Genomic DNA, 18,692 nt, shown 5'->3' with positions numbered 1-18,692 from the left:
GCTTTATGGGAGAGTGGCAAAGAGAAAGCCCCTGTTGAAAAAAATCTCACATGAAATCTCGGCCAGAGTTTGGCAGGAGGCATGTGGGAGACTCTGAAGTCAGCTAGACGAAGGTTCTATGGTCCGTTGAAACCCAAATTGAGCTTTTTGGCCATCAGACTGAGCACTGTGTTTGGTGTAAGCTGAGCACTGCACATCATCGAAAGCACACCATCCCTACCGTGGAAGCACGGTGGTGACTGCATCGAGCTGTGGGGATGCTTCACTGCAGCAGGCCCTGGAAGGCTTGTGAAGGTAGGGGGTAAAAGGAATGCAGGGGTAAATCCTGGAGGAAAACCTGATGCGAGAACTGCGACTTGGGAGAAAGTTTGTTTCCCAGCAAGACAATGACCCCGAGCATAAAGCCAAATCTGTACAGGAATGGCTTAAAAACAACAAAGTCAATGTCCTGGAGTGGCCAAGACTCTTAGACCTCAATCCGATAGAGACTTTGTGGCTGGACTTGGAGAGGGCTGTATTCACGATCCCCATGCATTCCCAAGCCAAAGGCCGTGGATGAACCAGGACGTACTCTGTCTGCTGAAGGCCAGATCTGTGGCATTCAAGTCTGGCGACCCAGGCCTGTACCAGAAAACCGGGTATGACTTGCGGAGGGTTATTTCAAGGGCAAAGGGACAACTTTGAGCAAGGTTGGAGGTGACATCGGATGCACAGCAACTCTGGCAGGGTCTGCAAGACGTTGCTTCCTAGAAAGCGAAACCCAGTCGCGTGAATGGCAGCGATGCTCCACTACCAGATGAACTCAATGCCTTCTATGCCCGTTTGAAAGGAAGAACACAACTCCAGCTGTGAAGATCCCGGCTGAACCCGGTGACCCTGTGATCTCCATCTCGGAGGTCGATGTTAGCCTGTCTTTCGCAAGGCGGAAGGCCCTGACGGAGTAGCTGGTAAGACTCTGAAAACTTGTGCCAAACAGTTGGCGGGAGTATTCGAGGACATTTTCAACCTCTCTTTGCTACGGGCAGAAGTTCTCACTTGCTTCAAAAAGGCAACAATTATGCCAGTGCCTAAGAAGAATAATGTGAGCTGCCTTAATGACTATCACCCGGTAGCACTCACATCGACAGTGATGAAATGATTTGAGAGGTTGGTCATGACTAGACTGAACTCCTGCCTCAGCGAGGACCTGGACCCACTGCAATTAGCCTGTCGCCACAATAGGTCAACGGCAGATGCCATCTCAATGGCTCTTCACACGACTGTAGACCACCTGGACAACACAAACACCTACGTCAGGATGCTGTTCATCGACTATAGCTCAGCATTTAATACCATCATTCCCACAATCCTGATTGAGAAGTTGCAGAACCTGGGCCTCTATACCTCCCTCTGCAATTGGATCCTCAACTTCCTAGCCGGAAGACCACAATCTGTGTGAATTGGTGATAACATATCCTCATCGCTGACAATCGACACTGGTGCACCTCTCTCTATACCCATAGCTGTGCATAGTTCAAATACCATTTATAAATTTGCTGACGATACAACCATTGTTGGTGGAATCTCAGGTGGTGACAAGAGGGCGTACAGGAGTGAGATATACCAACTAGTGGAGTGGTGTAACAGCAACACCCTGGCACTCAATGTCAGTAAGATGAAAGAGCTGATTGTGGACTTCAGGAAGGGTAAGACGAAGGAACACATACCAATCCTCATGGAGGGATCAGAAGTGGAGAGAGTGAGCAGTTTCAAGTTCCTGGGTGTCAGGATCTCTGAGGATCTAACCAGGTCCCAACATATCGATGCCGTTATAAAGAAGGCAAGACAGTGACTACTTCAATAAGAGTCTGAAGTGATTTAGTATGTCAACAAAAACACTCAAAAACTTCTATAGATGTACCATGGAGAGCATTCTGACAGGCTGCGTCACTGTCTGGTATGGGGGGGGGGGGCTACTGCACAGGATTGAAAGAAGCTGCAGAGGGTTGTAAATTTAGTCGGCTTCACCTTGGGTACTAGCCTACAAGATTAGATTAGATTCAACTTTATTGTCGTTGTACCGAGCACAGATACAAAGCCAATGAAATGCAGGTAGCATTGAACCAGAAATGTAAAGAATAGTGTTATTTACAAAATAACTGCGAATAAGAAGCCAGAGCTACAGCACACAAATATAAAAGTCCTGAGACAGTCCAATATGGGTGCAATACTGCTTAGCGTTGTGATGTGAGGTTCAGCCGGGTCACAGCCTCAGGGAAGAAGCTCTTCCCGAGTCTGCTGGTGCGGGAGCGGAGGCTCCTGTAGCGCCTACCGGATGGGAGGAGAGTGAAATGTCCATGGTTAGGGTGAGATGCATCCTTGATAATGCTTCTCGCCCTGCCCGGGCAGCGTTTATGGTAGATGTTCTCAATGGTGGGCGACTGGGTGCCGATAATCTGCTGGGCAGTTTTCACCACCCGCTGGAGTGCTTTGCGGTCCGATACGGGACAATTGTCATCCCACACTGAGATGCATTTGGTGAGTTTGCTCTCGATGGTACAGCGGTGAAAGTCCGTCAGTATCCTGGGACAGAGGTGAGCTTTCTTGATGCTCCGCAGGAAATAAAGGCGCTGTTGTGCCTTTTTGATCAGGATGGAGGAGTTCAGGGACCAGGTGAGATCATCAGAAATGTGGACACCAAGGAATTTGAAGCTTGATACACGCTCGACTACAGCTCCGTTGATGTAGATGGGGATGTGAGTATGGCCCCTAGCCTGCCTGAAGTCCACAATGACCTCCCTGGTCTTCTGGGTGTTAAGGGCCAGGTTGTTGTCGGCACACCACATGGTCAGGTGCTGGATCTCGTCCCTGTAGGCCGTCTCGTCATCCCCTCTGATCAGGCCAACCACGGTGGTGTCGTCTGCGAACTTGATAATGGAGTTCAGGAACGCAGTCATAGGTGAAAAGGGAGTACAGAAGAGGGCTCAGCACACAGCCTTGAGGCACGTCGGTGTTCAGGGTGAGAGTGGAGGAGGAGAGGTTGTCTAACTTAACAGATCGGGGTCTGTTAGTCAGAAAGTCCAAGGTCCAATTGCAGAGGGACGAGCTGATACTAAGCTGATGAAGTTTGGCGATCAGCTGGGAGGGGGGGTCACAGTATTGAATGCCGAAATAAAGCCAATGAATGTAAGAGTTGGGTCTGTCCAGGTGGGTCTGGGCAGAGTGAAGTGCCGTGGAGATGGCATTCTCTGTTGACCTGTTGGTACGATAGGCAAATTGATGGGGGTCCAGGGTAGTGGGCAGACAGGATTTCAGATGCGATGGAACCAGTCTCTCAAAGCACTTGGCAGTGATGGGGGTGAGTGCAACTGGGCGGAAGTCATTCAGGCCCGTGGCAGTGGAATGCTTCAGCACTAGCACGATGGTGGTGATCTTGAAGCTTGTGGGGACAATGGCCTGGGCCAGGGACAGATTGAAAATGTCCGTGAAGACCCCGGCCAACTGCCCTGCACAGACTCTGAGCACATGGCCCGGTGTTCCATCCGGACCAGCTGCCTTCCATACGTTCACCCTGCTCAGGGTGGTGCAAGATTCGGACAATACCAGGGCATCTTCAGGGAGTGGTGTCTCAGAAAGGCAGTGTTCATTATTAAGGAACCCCCAGCACCCAGGGGGTCACTGTAACCATCAGGGAGGAGTTACAGGAGCCTGAAGACACACACTCAACGATTCAGGAACAGCTTCTTCCCCTCTGCCATCAGAGAGGAGGTACAGGAGCCTGAAGACACACACTCAACGATTCAGGAACAGCTCCTTCCCCTCTGCCGTTAGGGAGGAGGTACAGGAGCCTGAAGACACACACTCAGCGATTCAGGAACAGCTTCTTCCCCTCTGCCGTTAGGGAGGAGGTACAGGAGCCTGAAGACACACTCAGCGATTCAGGAACAGCTTCTTCCCCTCTGCCGTCAGGGAGGAGGTACAGGAGCCTGAAGGCACACACTGAACGATTCAGGAACAGCTTCTTCCCCTCTGCCAACAAGGAGGTACAGGAGCCTGAAGACACACACTCAACGATTCAGGAACAGCTTCTTCCCCTCTGCCATCCAATTCCTGAATGGACATTGAACCCTTGAACACTTTTTAAAATATGTATTATTTCTGCTTTTGCACAATTTTTAATCTATATATATACTGTAACTGATTTACTTATTTTTTATATTATGTATTGCATTGAACTGCTGTGGCTAAATAAACAAATTTCAGGACACATGCCTGTGATGATAAACCTGATTCTGATCTGACAGAGCTTGAGCAGTTTTGTAAAGAATGGGGGATAATTGCAGTGTCCAGACGTGCAAAGCTGATAGAGACCTATCCACACAGACTCAAGGCTGTAATTGCTGCCAAAGGTGCATCTACTAAATACTGATTTGAAAGGGGGTGAATACATGCAATTATTTTGTGTTTTAACAATTGTAATAAATTTCAAGCAATTTATAGAGTCATTTCTGTTGATCAGCGTCAAAAAAGCCAAGTTAAATCCACAGTGATTCCATATTTTAAAACAATAAAACATGAAAACCGCCAAGGAAGGGGTGAATACTTGTTAGAGGCACTGTCACAGTATAACACCGGGGTACGGTACCGGTGGGGATGGGTCCGTCACTGTCTGATACCGGTGGGGACGGGTCCGTCACTGTGTAACTCCGGGGTACGGTACCGGTGGGGATGGGTCCGTCACTGTCTGATACCGGTGGGGACGGGTCCGTCACTGTGTGACACCGGGGTACGGTACTGGTGGGGACAGGTCCGCCACTGTGTGACACCGGGGTACGGTACCGCAGGGGACGGGTCTGTCACTGTGTGACACCGGGGTACGGTACCGCAGGGGACGGGTCTTTCACTGTATGGCACCAGGGTACGGTACCGGTGGGGACGGGTCCGTCACTGTGTGACACCGGGGTACGGTACCGGAGGGGACGGGTCCGTCACTGTGTGACACCGGGGTACGGTACCGGTGGGGACGGGTCCGTCACTGTGTGACACCGGGGTACGGTACCGCAGGGGACGGGTCTGTCACTGTATGGCACCGGGGTACGGTACCGGTGGGGACGGGCCTGTCACTGTGTGACACCGGGGTACGGTACCGGTGGGGACAAGTCTGTCACTGTGTGACACCGGGGTACGGTACCGGTGGGGACGGGTCTGTCACTGTATGACACTGGGGTACAGTACCGGTGGGGGTTGGGTCTGTTGCCGTGTAACACCGGGGTACGGTACCGGTGGGGATGGGTCTGTCACTGTCTGATACCGGTGGGGACAGGTCCGTCACTGTGTGACACCGGGGTGCGGTACCGGTAGGGACGGGTCCGTCACTGTGTGACACCGGGGTACGGTACCGCAGGGGACGGGTCTGTCACTGTATGGCACCGGGGTACGGTACCGGTGGGGACGGGCCTGTCACTGTGTGACACCGGGGTACAGTACCGGTGGGGACGGGTCCGTCACTGTGTAACTCCGGGGTGCGGTACCGGTAGGGACGGATCCGCCACTGTCTGATACCGGTAGGGACGGGTCTGTCACTGTGTAACACCGGGGTACGGTACCGGTGGGGACGGGTCTGTCACTGTATAACGCCGGGGTACGGTACCGGTGGGGACAAGTCTGTCACTGTGTGACACCGGGGTACGGTACCGGTGGGGACGGGTCTGTCACTGTGTGACACCGGGGTACGGTACCGGTGGGGACGGGTCTGTCACTGTGTGACACCGGGGTACGGTAACGGTGGGGACGGGTCCGCCACTGTCTGATACCGGTGGGGACGGGTCCGTCACTGTATAACTCCGGGGTGCGGTACCGGTAGGGACGGATCCGCCACTGTCTGATACCGGTGGGGACGGGTCTGTCACTGTGTGACACCGGGGTACGGTACCGGTGGGGATGGGTCTGTCACTGTGTCACACCGGGGTACGGTACCGGTGGGGACGGGTCTGTCACTGTGTGACACCGGGGTACGGTACCGGTGGGGACGGATCCATCCCTTATACCTGTTCTGATTGATATCTTTCTCACGGTTAAGAACGGATCGGTGCCCCTGAGCATCGTTCCCGGGCAGGAGAAGGTCGGAATTGGACCAGGCGCCAGGGAGGCTGGGCAAGGTCGAGGGGCGGACTTACCCCGCTGTAGGAAGTTGCTGATGGGCTGGTCTCTGCAGAGCCGGGCGCTGCTGAACTCGTAGAACAGGCAAAGGAGGAGGTCGAGCAGCGTCTCCTGGCTTACCCTCGGGTCGGCCTGGGCATCCGTGGCCGCGCCCCGAGCCATCAGCCGCTCCAGTTCCCTCAGCCTCCACTCCGGAGACACCGTCCCGACGCTGGGCGCGCCGTTCTCGTCACCTCTCCCCGACCCCCCGTCCATCGGGGTTCGTCCCTTTCCCACAACTCTCTCACTGCGCCTCGAATCCGTGATTCCCGCCCCGTCCCTTCTCTATCCACTTTAGTTTTGTTTCTGTCGTTGTCTGGTTCCTCCTTCTAGTCGATTTTTTGCCTTCCGTCTCCTCTGTCCTCCCTACCTCTGTTTCACCACCTCCTCCTGCCTTCTTCCTACTCCCTCTTCTTGTTCCTCTCCCCCCTCCCGACCCTCTTCTCTCTGGCCCCCGTCCCTATTCCTCCCTCCCCTCTTCTAACCTCTTCCTTCTCCCCTCCCGTCTGTATCTGCTCTCCCTCCTCACTCCTACCTGTTCCTGTTTTCCTCTCCAACCTCCCTCCAATGTTTTTTTTACCTCCCTCTCTCCCCGTCCCTCCCCTTTCTCTTCCCGTGTTTCCTTCACCCACTCACCTGTCAGACACAGCGACCAATCCCTACCCCGGTTCGGGCTCCTCCCATTTCTAAGTCAAGCTGTTTCTTCGCTCTCGGGTACCGAGCTGTGAACCTCAGTCCCTTCCCGCAAGTGGGGTGGGGGGTCACTGCGCTTGGGCACGGCGGGAACGAGACGCTTCCACTTGGCCTTGGAGGTCACTGTGGGTCCCTGGGCACAGTGTCCTCCGGGATCCGGGGGTACATTTTCCAGTGGCACCGGGTCAGGGGCCACAGGTCAAGGTTGTAGATTCCTTTATAGTGCGGTGCACTTTGGTACCGGGTCAGAGGATATCGGTCAAGGTTACGGACCCCTCGACAGGCGGGTTCACTCTGGCACTGGATCAGAATACTCACAGTGGGTATGGGGTACGAATGAACTGGTGCGATGGGGTCAAAGGGCATGAATCGGGAGCAGGGTCATGGTGCAATTTCTCTGGAAACTGGATCTGGGTCAGAGGTCAGTCGGTAAAGACGTCTTGGGAATCAGGGCAGCGGGTTCGGGTCTGTGCCCCGACACTATTTTTGACACCCCCCCCCCCACCGCCCGAGAGCTCGTTCGATCGTCTTTATCCTTTCCTTGACCTCCTTCGCCCTAATTCCAACTGCGCAGACGCTGGAAATCTTGAGCAAAGTACATACACACTAAATGGAGGAGGGACTCAGAAAGTCAAGCAGCTCGTCTGGAGAGAAGTGAAGCGTCGACGTTTCGGGCCGAGGACCCTTCAGCAGGACTTGCTGAGACCCTCCAACATGCGCGTTTGTGGGACTAGTTATTTCTTGCTCCCGCGTTTCTAATTTCCTGTCCCGCTCACTCCTCGTCTTTCTCTCGCTCTTACCCTCTCGGCCCAGCAAGCGACTTGTAGTTTCTGCGCACGTACCACCTGCTTCCTCACGCTCGCCATTGCCGACCAGGCGATGGCGGATGAAACATCCCAGAATTCCCCGCGCTCCTGAAAGCCCTCTATTTAAATGCATGAGTGAGGTCGACATTCTCTCACTATGCAGAGTGGCGCGGGAGGGGCGTGGGGGTAGGGGTGCAGTTTACGGCCAACACCCTCTTCCACGACATGACGACCCAAAGCTATTTCCGAACGTCTGAAATGCAGTCCCCCTTGTAATTTCAGGAAATAATCTGCCAAACTGCATACAGCATGTACATCCTGGGACGCATTTCTTACATCTACCACCTCTCCCACCCCCCACACCAGGCGGAGGGGTGATGATGGGGCTGGGGGGGGGGGAGGATAGGAAACGGATGGGAAAGGGGTTGCGGATAGGAAGGGGAGAGAAGACGGGATGGGGAGAGTTGGGAGAAGATTTGGGGGTGGAAGGGAGAGAGAATGCGGTATGGGGAGGAGGAAGAGGGTTTGGGGGTAAAATGGAGAGAAGAAGGGATGGGAAGAGGGGAGAAAGTTTGGGGGTGGAAGGGAGAGAGAAGACGGGATGGGGAGAGTTGGGAGAAAGTTTGGGGGTGGAAGGGAGAGAGAAGGGGATGGGAGGGGTGAAAGAGGGTTTGGAGGTAGAAGGGAGGGAGAATGCGGTATGGGGAGGGGGAAGAGGGTTTAGGGGTAAAATGGAGAGAGAAGAAGGGATGGGGAGAAGTGGGAGTGTTTGTGCTGCTCTGTCACGACTCTCTAGCGCCACCTGGTGAAATGCCCAGGTGTGGCAATGTTCCTGCGGACTGAGTCACCCCTCTGGATTCCTTGTAGTCAGTGGTCACTGGGGGATAATGAACCCCAAATTCCGTGTCCCTGGGTATCACAGATTCCTCCGTCGTGCCAGAAATATCACTCGTGTACGTCTCAGCCATCCTACCTCGGAGTCAGAACATTTTAATTCAAATGCAAACTCACACACTCAATTTCTTAGGGACAGGATGTATGAACATTTGAAAATTAGGAGCTAATTGGGGAGAGGCAGCGTGGCTTTGTGCGGGGCAGGTCGTGCCTTAACAAGGCGACGAGAGAGATTGGTGAGGGTAGGGCAGGGGGTGTTGTCTACAAGGATTTTAGGAAGGCACTTGACGAAGACCCTCATGGGAGGCTAATCCGAAAGACTGGGATTCATGGGATCCCCGGCAAATTGGCTGTTTGGGGTCAGAACCTGCTCGCACACAGCCACAGAGGAAGGGACTTGCTCGAGCTGGAAGTCTGTAATTTGTGGTGTTCCTCAGGGATCTGTTCTGGGACCTCTACTATTTGTGATGTGCTATCACGTTTGCTGTTGTGTGCTGGGGCAGCAGACACCAACAGAATCAACAAACTCATTCGTGAGGCCAGTGATGTCGTGGGGGTGGAACCGGACTCTCTGACGGTGGTGTCTGAAAAGAGGATGCTGTCCAAGTTGCATGCCATCTTGGACAATGTCTCCCAACCACTCCATACTGTACTGGTTAGGCACAGGAGTACATTCAGCCAGAGACTCATTCCACCGAGCTGCAACACTGAGCGTCATAGGAAGTCATTCCTACCTGTGGCCATCAAACTTTACAACTCCTCCCTCGGAGTGTCAGACACCCCCAGCCAATAGGCTGGTCCTGGACTAATTTCCACTTGGCATTATTTACGTATTATTATTTAATTATTGATGGTTTTATATTGCTATATTTCTTCACTATTCTTGGTTAGTGCGACTGTAACGAAACCCAATTTCCCTCGGGATCGATAAAGTATGTCCGTCTGTATAAATGACCTGGAAGACAATGTAGATGGGTGGGTTAGCAAGTCTGTGGATGATTCCGAGATTGGAGGAGTTGTGGACAGATAGAAGACTGGCAAAGCACGATATAGATCAGCTGTGGATATGGGCAGAGAAATGGCAGATGGAGTTCAACCCACATAAATGTGAGCTGTTGCGCCTTGGCAGGGCAAGCCCCTTAACAATGTTGCTGAGGCAAGATCTTGGGGTCCAGTTTCATAGCTCCTTAAAAGTGGCTATGAAGATCGATAAGATGGTTAAGAAGGCTTGTGGAACGCTTGCTTTTATCAGTCGAGGCTCAGAGTTCAAAAATCAAGAGGTTATGTTGCAACTTTATAAAACTCTAGATTCATAAGTGGATAAAGAGGGTGTAGAAGAGGTTAAACTTGGGTTGTTTTCTCTGGAGCGCCAGAGGCTGACGGGAGATCTGATGAGAAGCATCGATAGAGTGGACAGAGAGTATCTGTTTCCCAGGGTTGAAATGACTAATACTAGAGGGTAGCATTGAAGGCGAGGGGGTAGGTTCAAAGGGGGATGTTGGAGGTAGGGTTTTCACTCGGAAACTGGTGGATGCCTGGTATGGGGGTAGAGGCAAATACACTAGAGGCTTTTAAGAGATGTTTGGATCAGCACATGGATGTGAGGAAGATGGAGGGATACGGACATGGTGTAGGTAGGGGGGATGAGTTTTTGGGGGTATTTGATTTGCTTTTTAACTGGTTCAGCACAACATTATGGGCCGAATGGCCTGTTCCTGTATTGTACTCTTTGACATTCTGTGTAACAGAGGACAAGCTCCACAGTGGGCGAGGGGCAGCGAGGAGATATGCTGGGGGAAGGAGGGTGGGTGGGCAGGGGAGACAGTAAGAGGGTTTCAGGGGGTAGAAGAGAGAGAAAATGGGATGGGGTGGTGGGAGATGGTTTGGGGAGAAGAACGAGAGATACAGGATGGGGAGAGGTGGGCGATGGTTTGGTGGGAGAGGGCTTGGGGGTAGAAGGGAGAGAGAAGACGAGATGGGGAGAGGGGGAAAGGGTTTGGGGGTAGAAGGGAGAGAGAAGACGAGATGGGGAGGGGGAAAGGGTTTGGGGGTAGAAGGGAGAGAGAAGACGAGGGGGGAGAGGGGGAAAGGGTTTGGGGTAGAAGGGAGAGAGAAGACGAGGGGGGAGAGGGGGAAAGGGTTTGGGGGTAGAAGGGAGAGAGAAGACGAGGGGGGAGAGGGGGAAAGGGTTTGGGGGTAGAAGGGAGAGAGAAGACGAGAGGGGGAGAGGGGGAAAGGGTTTGGGGGTAGAAGGGAGAGAGAAAACGAGATGGGGAGAGGGGAAAGGGTTTGGGGGTAGAAGGGAGAGAGAAGACGAGATGGGGAGAGGGGGAAAGGGTTTGGGGGTAGAAGGGAGAGAGAAGACGAGATGGGGAGAGGGGGAAAGGGTTTGGGGGTAGAAGGGAGAGAGAAGACGAGATGGGGAGGGGGAAAGGGTTTGGGGTAGAAGGGAGAGAGAAAACGAGATGGGGAAAGGGGGAAGGGTTTGGGGTAGAAGGGAGAGAGAAGACGAGGGGGGAGAGGGGGAAAGGGTTTGGGGGTAGAAGGGAGAGAGAAGACGAGATGGGGAGGGGGAAAGGGTTTGGGGTAGAAGGGAGAGAGAAAACGAGATGGGGAAAGGGGGAAGGGTTTGGGGGTAGAAGGGAGAGAGAAAACGAGATGGGGAGAGGGGAAAGGGTTTGGGGGTAGAAGGGAGAGAGAAAACGAGATGGGGAGAGGGGAAAGGGTTTGGGGGTAGAAGGGAGAGAGAAAACGAGATGGGGAAAGGGGGAAGGGTTTGGGGTAGAAGGGAGAGAGAAGACGAGGGGGGAGAGGGGGAAAGGGTTTGGGGGTAGAAGGGAGAGAGAAGACGAGGGGGGAGAGGGGGAAAGGGTTTGGGGGTAGAAGGGAGAGAGAAGACGAGAGGGGGAGAGGGGGAAAGGGTTTGGGGGTAGAAGGGAGAGAGAAAACGAGATGGGGAGAGGGGAAAGGGTTTGGGGGTAGAAGGGAGAGAGAAGACGAGATGGGGAGAGGGGGAAAGGGTTTGGGGGTAGAAGGGAGAGAGAAGACGAGATGGGGAGAGGGGGAAAGGGTTTGGGGGTAGAAGGGAGAGAGAAGACGAGATGGGGAGGGGGAAAGGGTTTGGGGTAGAAGGGAGAGAGAAAACGAGATGGGGAAAGGGGGAAGGGTTTGGGGTAGAAGGGAGAGAGAAGACGAGGGGGGAGAGGGGGAAAGGGTTTGGGGGTAGAAGGGAGAGAGAAAACGAGATGGGGAGAGGGGAAAGGGTTTGGGGGTAGAAGGGAGAGAGAAGACGAGATGGGGAGAGGGGGAAAGGGTTTGGGGGTAGAAGGGAGAGAGAAGACGAGAGGGGGAGAGGGGGAAAGGGTTTGGGGGTAGAAGGGAGAGAGAAAACGAGATGGGGAGAGGGGAAAGGGTTTGGGGGTAGAAGGGAGAGAGAAGACGAGATGGGGAGAGGGGGAAAGGGTTTGGGGGTAGAAGGGAGAGAGAAGACGAGATGGGGAGGGGGAAAGGGTTTGGGGTAGAAGGGAGAGAGAAAACGAGATGGGGAGAGGGGAAAGGGTTTGGGGGTAGAAGGGAGAGAGAAGATGAGATGGGGAGAGGGGGAAAGGGTTTGGGGCTAGAAGGGAGAGAGGAGATGGGATGGGGAGAGGTGGGAGAGAGTTTGGGCTTTTAGTCAATGGGGGAGATGGTGGGAAGGAGAGGGTGAGGGGGAGAGAATTTGACTGAAATGCAAACTATGCTATGAAATCTTGACAGAGTGGGTGTGGAGAGGACGTGCCCTTTTGTGGGAGAATTCATTGTTGGAAGGGTTCACTCGGTAAGTCAGAGAACTGCAAAACAAGTTTTTGGAACTGTCTTCCTGAAGGAAAGGCTGAAAAAGAATCCCCGAATAACTTTAAAAGGCGGAGGCAGACAGAGTCTTGTCGGGTGAGGGAGGTGAAAGGTCACCGGGGGGTCATCAGGAACAAAGTAAATGATAAACTTTATTAGGGAGAATGCAGAGATTGGAGGCCAATTCTTATGAGGATGTGTTGGGCGAAGGAGGATGAGAGGTCACTCGATAGAAGTGCCTACGATTATAAGAGGGATGAAACAGACAGCCAGCGCCTTATCCCCAGGGCAGAAATGGCTAATATGAGGGGGCATAATTTTAAGGTGTTTGGAGGAAATTATCTGGTTTGGTCAGGGATAGGTTTTTTTTTTACACAGAGAGTGGGTGTGAGGAATGCCCTGCCAGGGGTGGTGGTAGAGAAGGATACTACAGGGACATTTAAGAGACATAGATAAGCACGTGGATGACGGGAAAATGGAGGTTTATGGCCTGTTTTTATTATTTTTTAAAATTTATTGAGATACAGTGCAGAATAGGCCCTTCCAGCCCTTTGAACCATGCTGCTCGGCCCAGCAACCACCAACTTAGTCCTAGCCTAATAGGGGACAATTTACAATGATCAATTAGCCTACCAACTGATAGGTCTTTGGACTGTGGGAGGAAACCGGAGCACCCGGAGAAAACCCATGCAGGCACGGGGAGAACGTGCAAACTCCTCACAGGCAGCGGTGGGAACTGAGCTCTGATCGGTGATCGTCGGTGCTGAAATGCGATGCGCTAAGCTGCTACAATATCAGAGTAAACTCACCCACTGGGGCTCAAACCCAATGGTCCCCAGATGGACTCTTGACCTCCTAATCTACCTCATTACAGTCTTGCACCTTATCGTTTACCTGTCGCTCTTACACTTTATTCTGGATTGTTACTGTTTTACCTCATTCTACCCCAATGCACTGATGTGATGCAATGATCTGTACTGAATAGTATGTACATCTTTGGCTCTTTGTCAGTAACACACCTTCATAAATCAATGTATTGAGCACAGAAGACGGGATGTTATGTTGAAGTTGTATAAGACGTTGGTGAGGCCTAGTTTGGAGTATTGAGTGCAGTTTTGGCCACCAACCTACAGGAAAGATGTAAATAAGGTTGAAAGAGTACAGGGAAAATTTACAAGGATGTTGCAGGGTCTGGAGGAGCTGAGTTACAAGGAAAGAATGAACAGTTTAGGACTTTATTCCTTGGAATGTAGAAGATCGAGGGGAGATTTGATATACAAAATTGTGAGGGGTGTAAATAGGTTAAATGCAAGTAGGCCTTTTCCACTGAGGTAGGGTGAGTGCAACCACAGGTCACGGGGTGAGGGTGAAAGGTGAAAAGTTTAAGGGGAACGTAAGAGTGGTGAGTGTGTGGAACGAGCTCAATTTTAACATTGGGTGGTGGGGGATTGGAGGGCGACGGGCCCAGTGCAGGTCGAAGGGAGCAGGCAGTTTAAACGGTTCAGCATGGAGTGGCCTGTTTCTGTGCTGTATTTTTCTTTTGACTTGCATAACCTACTAGTGCAGTGCAAATGAGGAATGAGCTCCCTGAGTAATAGTAACAACTTATTTATCAAGCACTTTTTATACAATGTAGTTCAAAGTACTTTACAATTAGATAAAATGCCAACGTAATGATAAAGGCAAAATTATAGTAGTTAAAAGCAAAGTTAAATACATAGATTTTGAGCTGGCATTTAAGTATCAAATCCCTTGTAGTTTTTGGTATTGAGTTCCATAGTTTAAGAGAGTAGTTCAAGAAGAAAGCTGACCTACCTGCCAGTTTTCTTTTGTGGGACCAGAAGCTAGATCTAGATCTCCCTTTGAACCAGATCTAGGAATAATGGTGCATAGTTCCCTGAAGGTGGAATCTCATGTGGATAGGGTGGTGAAGAAAGCTTTTGGAACGCTGGCCTTTATAAATCAGAGCATTGAGTATAGGAGTCGGGATGTAATGTTAAAATTGTACAAGGCTTTGGTGAGGCCGAATTTGGAGTATTGTGTACAGTTCTGGTCACCGAATTATAGGAAAGATGTCGACAAAATAGAGAGAGTACAGAGGAGATTTACTAGAATGTTAGGTTGGTTTCAGCACCTAAGTTACAGAGAAAGGTTGAACAAGTTAGGTCTTTATTCTTTGGAGCGCAGATGGTTGAAGGGGGGACTTGATGGAGTTATTTAAAATTATGAGGGGGATAATGAGTTTATGAGTTGACATGGATAGGCTTTTTCCACTGAGAGTAGGGGAGATTCAAACAAGAGGACATGAGTTGAGAGTTAAAGGGCAAAAGTTTAGGGGTAACACGAGGGGGAACTTCTTTACTCAGAGTGTGGTGGCTGTGTGGAACGAGCTTCCAGTAGAAGTGGCAGAGGCAGGTTCGATATTGTCATTTAAAGTAAAATCGGATAGGGATATGGACAGGAAAGGAATGGAGGGTTATGGGCTGAGTGCGGGCCAGTGGGACTAGGTGAGAGTAAGCATTCGGCACGGACTAGAAGGGCCGAGATGGCCTGTTTCCGTGCCGTAATTGTTATATAAGCTTGCTTTGCTATTCCATCATGGCTGATTTATGATTGCTCTCAATCGCATTCTGCTGCCTTCTCCCTGAACCTTTGACACACTTTCGACCTCTGTTTTAAATATACTCAATGATTTGGTCTCCACTGCCATCCACAGTAATGAATTCCACAGACTCACTCATCTGCCTAAAGAAACTCCCCCTTATCATTGTTCAAAACAGACGTTCCTCTGCACCAAGGCTGTGGCCTGTGGTCCTAGGCTCCCCCACTGTAGGGAAAATCCTCTCTAATCCAGGCCTTACAATATTCCATAGATTTCAATGAGATCCCATCCTTCATTCTTCTAAACTCCACTGAGTACAGCCCCAGAGCTGTTAAACGCTACTCGTATATTAACCTTTTCATTCCCAGAAGCATTCTTGTGAACTTCCTCTGGACCCTCTCTAACGCCAGCACATCCTTTTTTATATAGGAGACCCACACCTGCTCACAACACTCCCAAGTGCGGTCTGACCAATGCTTTATAAAGCCTCAGCAATACATTCTTGATCCTATATTCTAGTCTGCTCAAAATGAATGCTAACATTGCATTTGCCTTCCTTACCACTGACTCAACCTGCAAGTTAACCTTTAGGGAATCCTTCACAAAGACTCCCAAGTCCCCTTGCACCTCTGATTTTTAATTTTTCTCTCCATTTAGCAACTAGTCTACACTTCTATTATTTTTACCAAAGTGCATGGCTATACACTTGCCCACACTATACTCCATCTGCCGCTTCTTTACTCATTTTACCGACTCCCTGCTTTCTCAACACTACCTGCCCCTGTGCCGATCATCTGCCATCAATTCCGTCAACCAAATGACTGACATAGAACATGAAAAATGGTCCCAATTCTGACCCCTGTGGAACACCACTAGTCACTGGCAGCCAGCCAGAAAAGTCCCCCCCTTTAATCCCACTCTTTGCCTCCTGCTAGTCAGCCCATCCTTTCTTCATGTAAAACCATATTTCCTGTAATACCATGGGTGCATACCTTGTTAAGCACCCTCATGTGCGGCAGCTTGTCAAAGGCCTTTGGAAAATCCAAGTAAACATTCACTGATTCTCCTTTGTGTATCCTGCCTGTTATTTCCTCAAAAAATTTCAACAGATTTGCCAGGCAAGATTTTCCCTCAAGGAAACCATGCTGACCTTGGCCTACTTTATCACGTGCCTCCAAGTCCCCCAAAACCTCATCCTCAATAATGGACTCCAGTATCTTCCCAACCACTGCAGTCAGGCTAACTGGCTGATAAATTCCTTTCTTCTTCCTCCCTCCCTTAAAGAATGGAGTGACATTTGCAATTTTCCAGTCCTCCAGAATCTTTCCAGAACCAAAGATAATTACAAATACCTCCATAATCTCTTCAGCTAAATCTCTCTCAGAATTCTGGGTTGTGGCCAATCTTGTCCAATCTACCTTCAGGCCTTTCAGCTTCCCAGGCACCTTCTTCTTATTAATAGCTGCCCCGATACTCTCACATTTTTCTTTATATATCTAAAAAATCTGATACCCTTTTACATTATTGGCTAGCTTTCCTTCATATTTAATCTTTTCTCTCCTTATGGCTTTCTGTTGGTCTTAAGCTTCCCAATTCTCTTAACATTAAACAAATTTTGTATGTGCCCTCTCTTTTGCTTTAAGGTGTCTTTCACTCCCTTTGTGAAGTGTGAGGTGCTACATTTTTTGGTAGGACTAATCAAAATAGGACATACATGGTAAATGGTAGGGCATTGAGGAATGCTGTAGAACAGAGTGATCTAGGAATAATGGTGCATAGTTCCCTGAAGGTGGAATCTCATGTGGATAGGGTGGTGAAGAAAGCTTTTGGTACGCTGGCCTTTATAAATCAGAGCATTGAGTATAGGAGTTGGGATGTAATGTTAAAATTGTACAAGGCATTGGTGAGGCCAAATTTGGAGTATTGTGTACAGTTCTGGTCACCGAATTATAGGAAGGATGTCAACAAAATAGAGTACAGAGAAGATTTACTAGAATGTTACTTGGGTTTCAGCACCTAAGTTACAGAGAAAGGTTGAACAAGTCTTTATTCTTTGGAGCATAGAAGGTTGAGGGGGGACTTGATAGAGGTATTTAAATTATGAGGGGGATAGATAGAGTTGACATGGATAGGCTTTTTCTGTTGAGAGTAGGAGAGATTCAGGCAAGAGGATATGAGTTGAGAGTTAAGGGGCAACAGTTTAGGGGTAACATGGGGGGGAACTTCTTTATTCAGAGAGTGGTAGCTGTGTGGAATGAGCTTCCAGTAGAAGTGGTAGAGGCAGGTTCGGTGTTGTCATTTAAAGTAAAATTGGATAGGGATATGGACAGGAAAGGAATGGAGGGTTATGGGCTGAGTGCAGGCCAGTGGGACTAGGTGAGAGTAAGCGTTCGGCACGGACTAGAAGGGCCGAGATGGCCCGTTTCCGTGCTGTAATTGTTGCATGGTTTTGTCATAGTTGCCTCATCCCTCTTGTAGGATACTTCATCTGTGACGCATCTATCCCGTGCCTTCCAAATTGCTCCTAAAATCTCAGCTATTCTGTTCTGGATGACAGCTGTTGGCCCTTTCCGATTAGTTTTGACCAGCTCCTCTCTCGTGCCTCTGTAATTCCCTTTACTTCACTGTAATACTGACTTTAGTATCTCCCTCTCAAACTGCAGGTTTTTTTTTTACATATTATGATCACTGTCTTCTGAGTGTTGCTTTACCCTAAGCTCCCCAATCAAATCTGGGTCATTATGTAATACCCAATCCAGGACAGCCTCTCGCCTCGTGAGCTCAACCACGAGCTGCTCTAAAAAGCTATCTTGTAGGCATTCTACAAATTCCCTCTTTTGGGATCCAGCACCAACCTGCCTGCATATTGAAATTGTTAACATTGCCCTTATTACAAGGCTTTTCTATCTCCCCTTGTAATTTATATCCCACATCCTGGCTTTTATTTGGAGGCTTGTATGTAATTTTTGACCCTTGCAATTTCTTAACTCTACCCACAAGGATTCTACATCTTCCAATCGCATGTCACCTCTTTCTAAGTATTTGATTTCTTTTTTTTTACTAATAGAGCTATGCTACCCCCTCTGCCTACCTGTCTGTCTTTTGGATACGAGGTGTATTCATGGAACTCAGTGATGTAAGTAATCATACCTGCCAATCTCCCACTGCAATGAAAGGAAATTCCACTGGATTCCTGATGGGCCTTCATTTAGTGATGAATCAGATTTCAGGATACCTGTGTCAGGTGTCTCATGTCCGGTGAAGATTCTCTCATCACCGCACTGAACCTCCCATCATAAAGTTATAGCATGGAACGTGGCCCATCAGCCCTGTGCTATCCATCAACAGCCCATTTTATCTCCCCCACATTCTCAGCAACTGCCCCCAGATTGTACCTATCACCTGCACACTGAGGAAGGGGGGGGGGGGATGAGTCAATCAACCCTCCAACCAGGGGTGGTTAAGCCACAAGGTTACAGGGAGAACGTGCAAGCCCCACACAGGTGGAGGTTGGAATTGAAGTGGGGTCTCTGGAGATTTGAGGCAGTGGCTCTGCCCACTGCACCACTCTTTACAAAGTTTTTTTTTCCCCCTTCAGAAAACTTTTCTAGTCACTCCTCCAGCCTCAATAAGATGAAAATTTCCCTGACTTAAAGAACTGGTAAGGACTGAGACCGAGTCCGTGACGC

At 50.3% G+C, this 18,692-nt stretch overlaps 1 protein-coding gene across 5 annotated transcripts in view; it reads right to left on the bottom strand.

Moving 5' to 3' along the window:
• Nucleotides 1-7,028, bottom strand: part of LOC132383978 (serine/threonine-protein kinase MRCK alpha-like) — an 86,162-nt gene extending 79,134 nt beyond the window's left edge. For 2 of the 5 annotated variants that reach the window (XM_059955215.1, XM_059955219.1), the window contains exon 1: nucleotides 6,156-6,616. In XM_059955215.1, coding sequence (XP_059811198.1) covers nucleotides 6,156-6,393 — 238 coding nt within the window. In that variant the 5' untranslated portion in view covers nucleotides 6,394-6,616. Of the gene's footprint in view, nucleotides 1-6,155; nucleotides 6,617-6,813 lie in introns of those variants that run through there. The other 3 variants (XM_059955214.1, XM_059955218.1, XM_059955216.1) reach the window with 2 other exon arrangements.
• Between the last annotated feature and the right edge of the window lie 11,664 nt (nucleotides 7,029-18,692).

This window comes from Hypanus sabinus, chromosome 31, assembly GCF_030144855.1.
Source record: "Hypanus sabinus isolate sHypSab1 chromosome 31, sHypSab1.hap1, whole genome shotgun sequence".
Lineage (NCBI taxonomy): Eukaryota > Metazoa > Chordata > Chondrichthyes > Myliobatiformes > Dasyatidae > Hypanus > Hypanus sabinus.
Note: the sequence above shows the minus strand (reverse complement) of the source record. Positions and strands in the feature narration are given on the sequence as shown.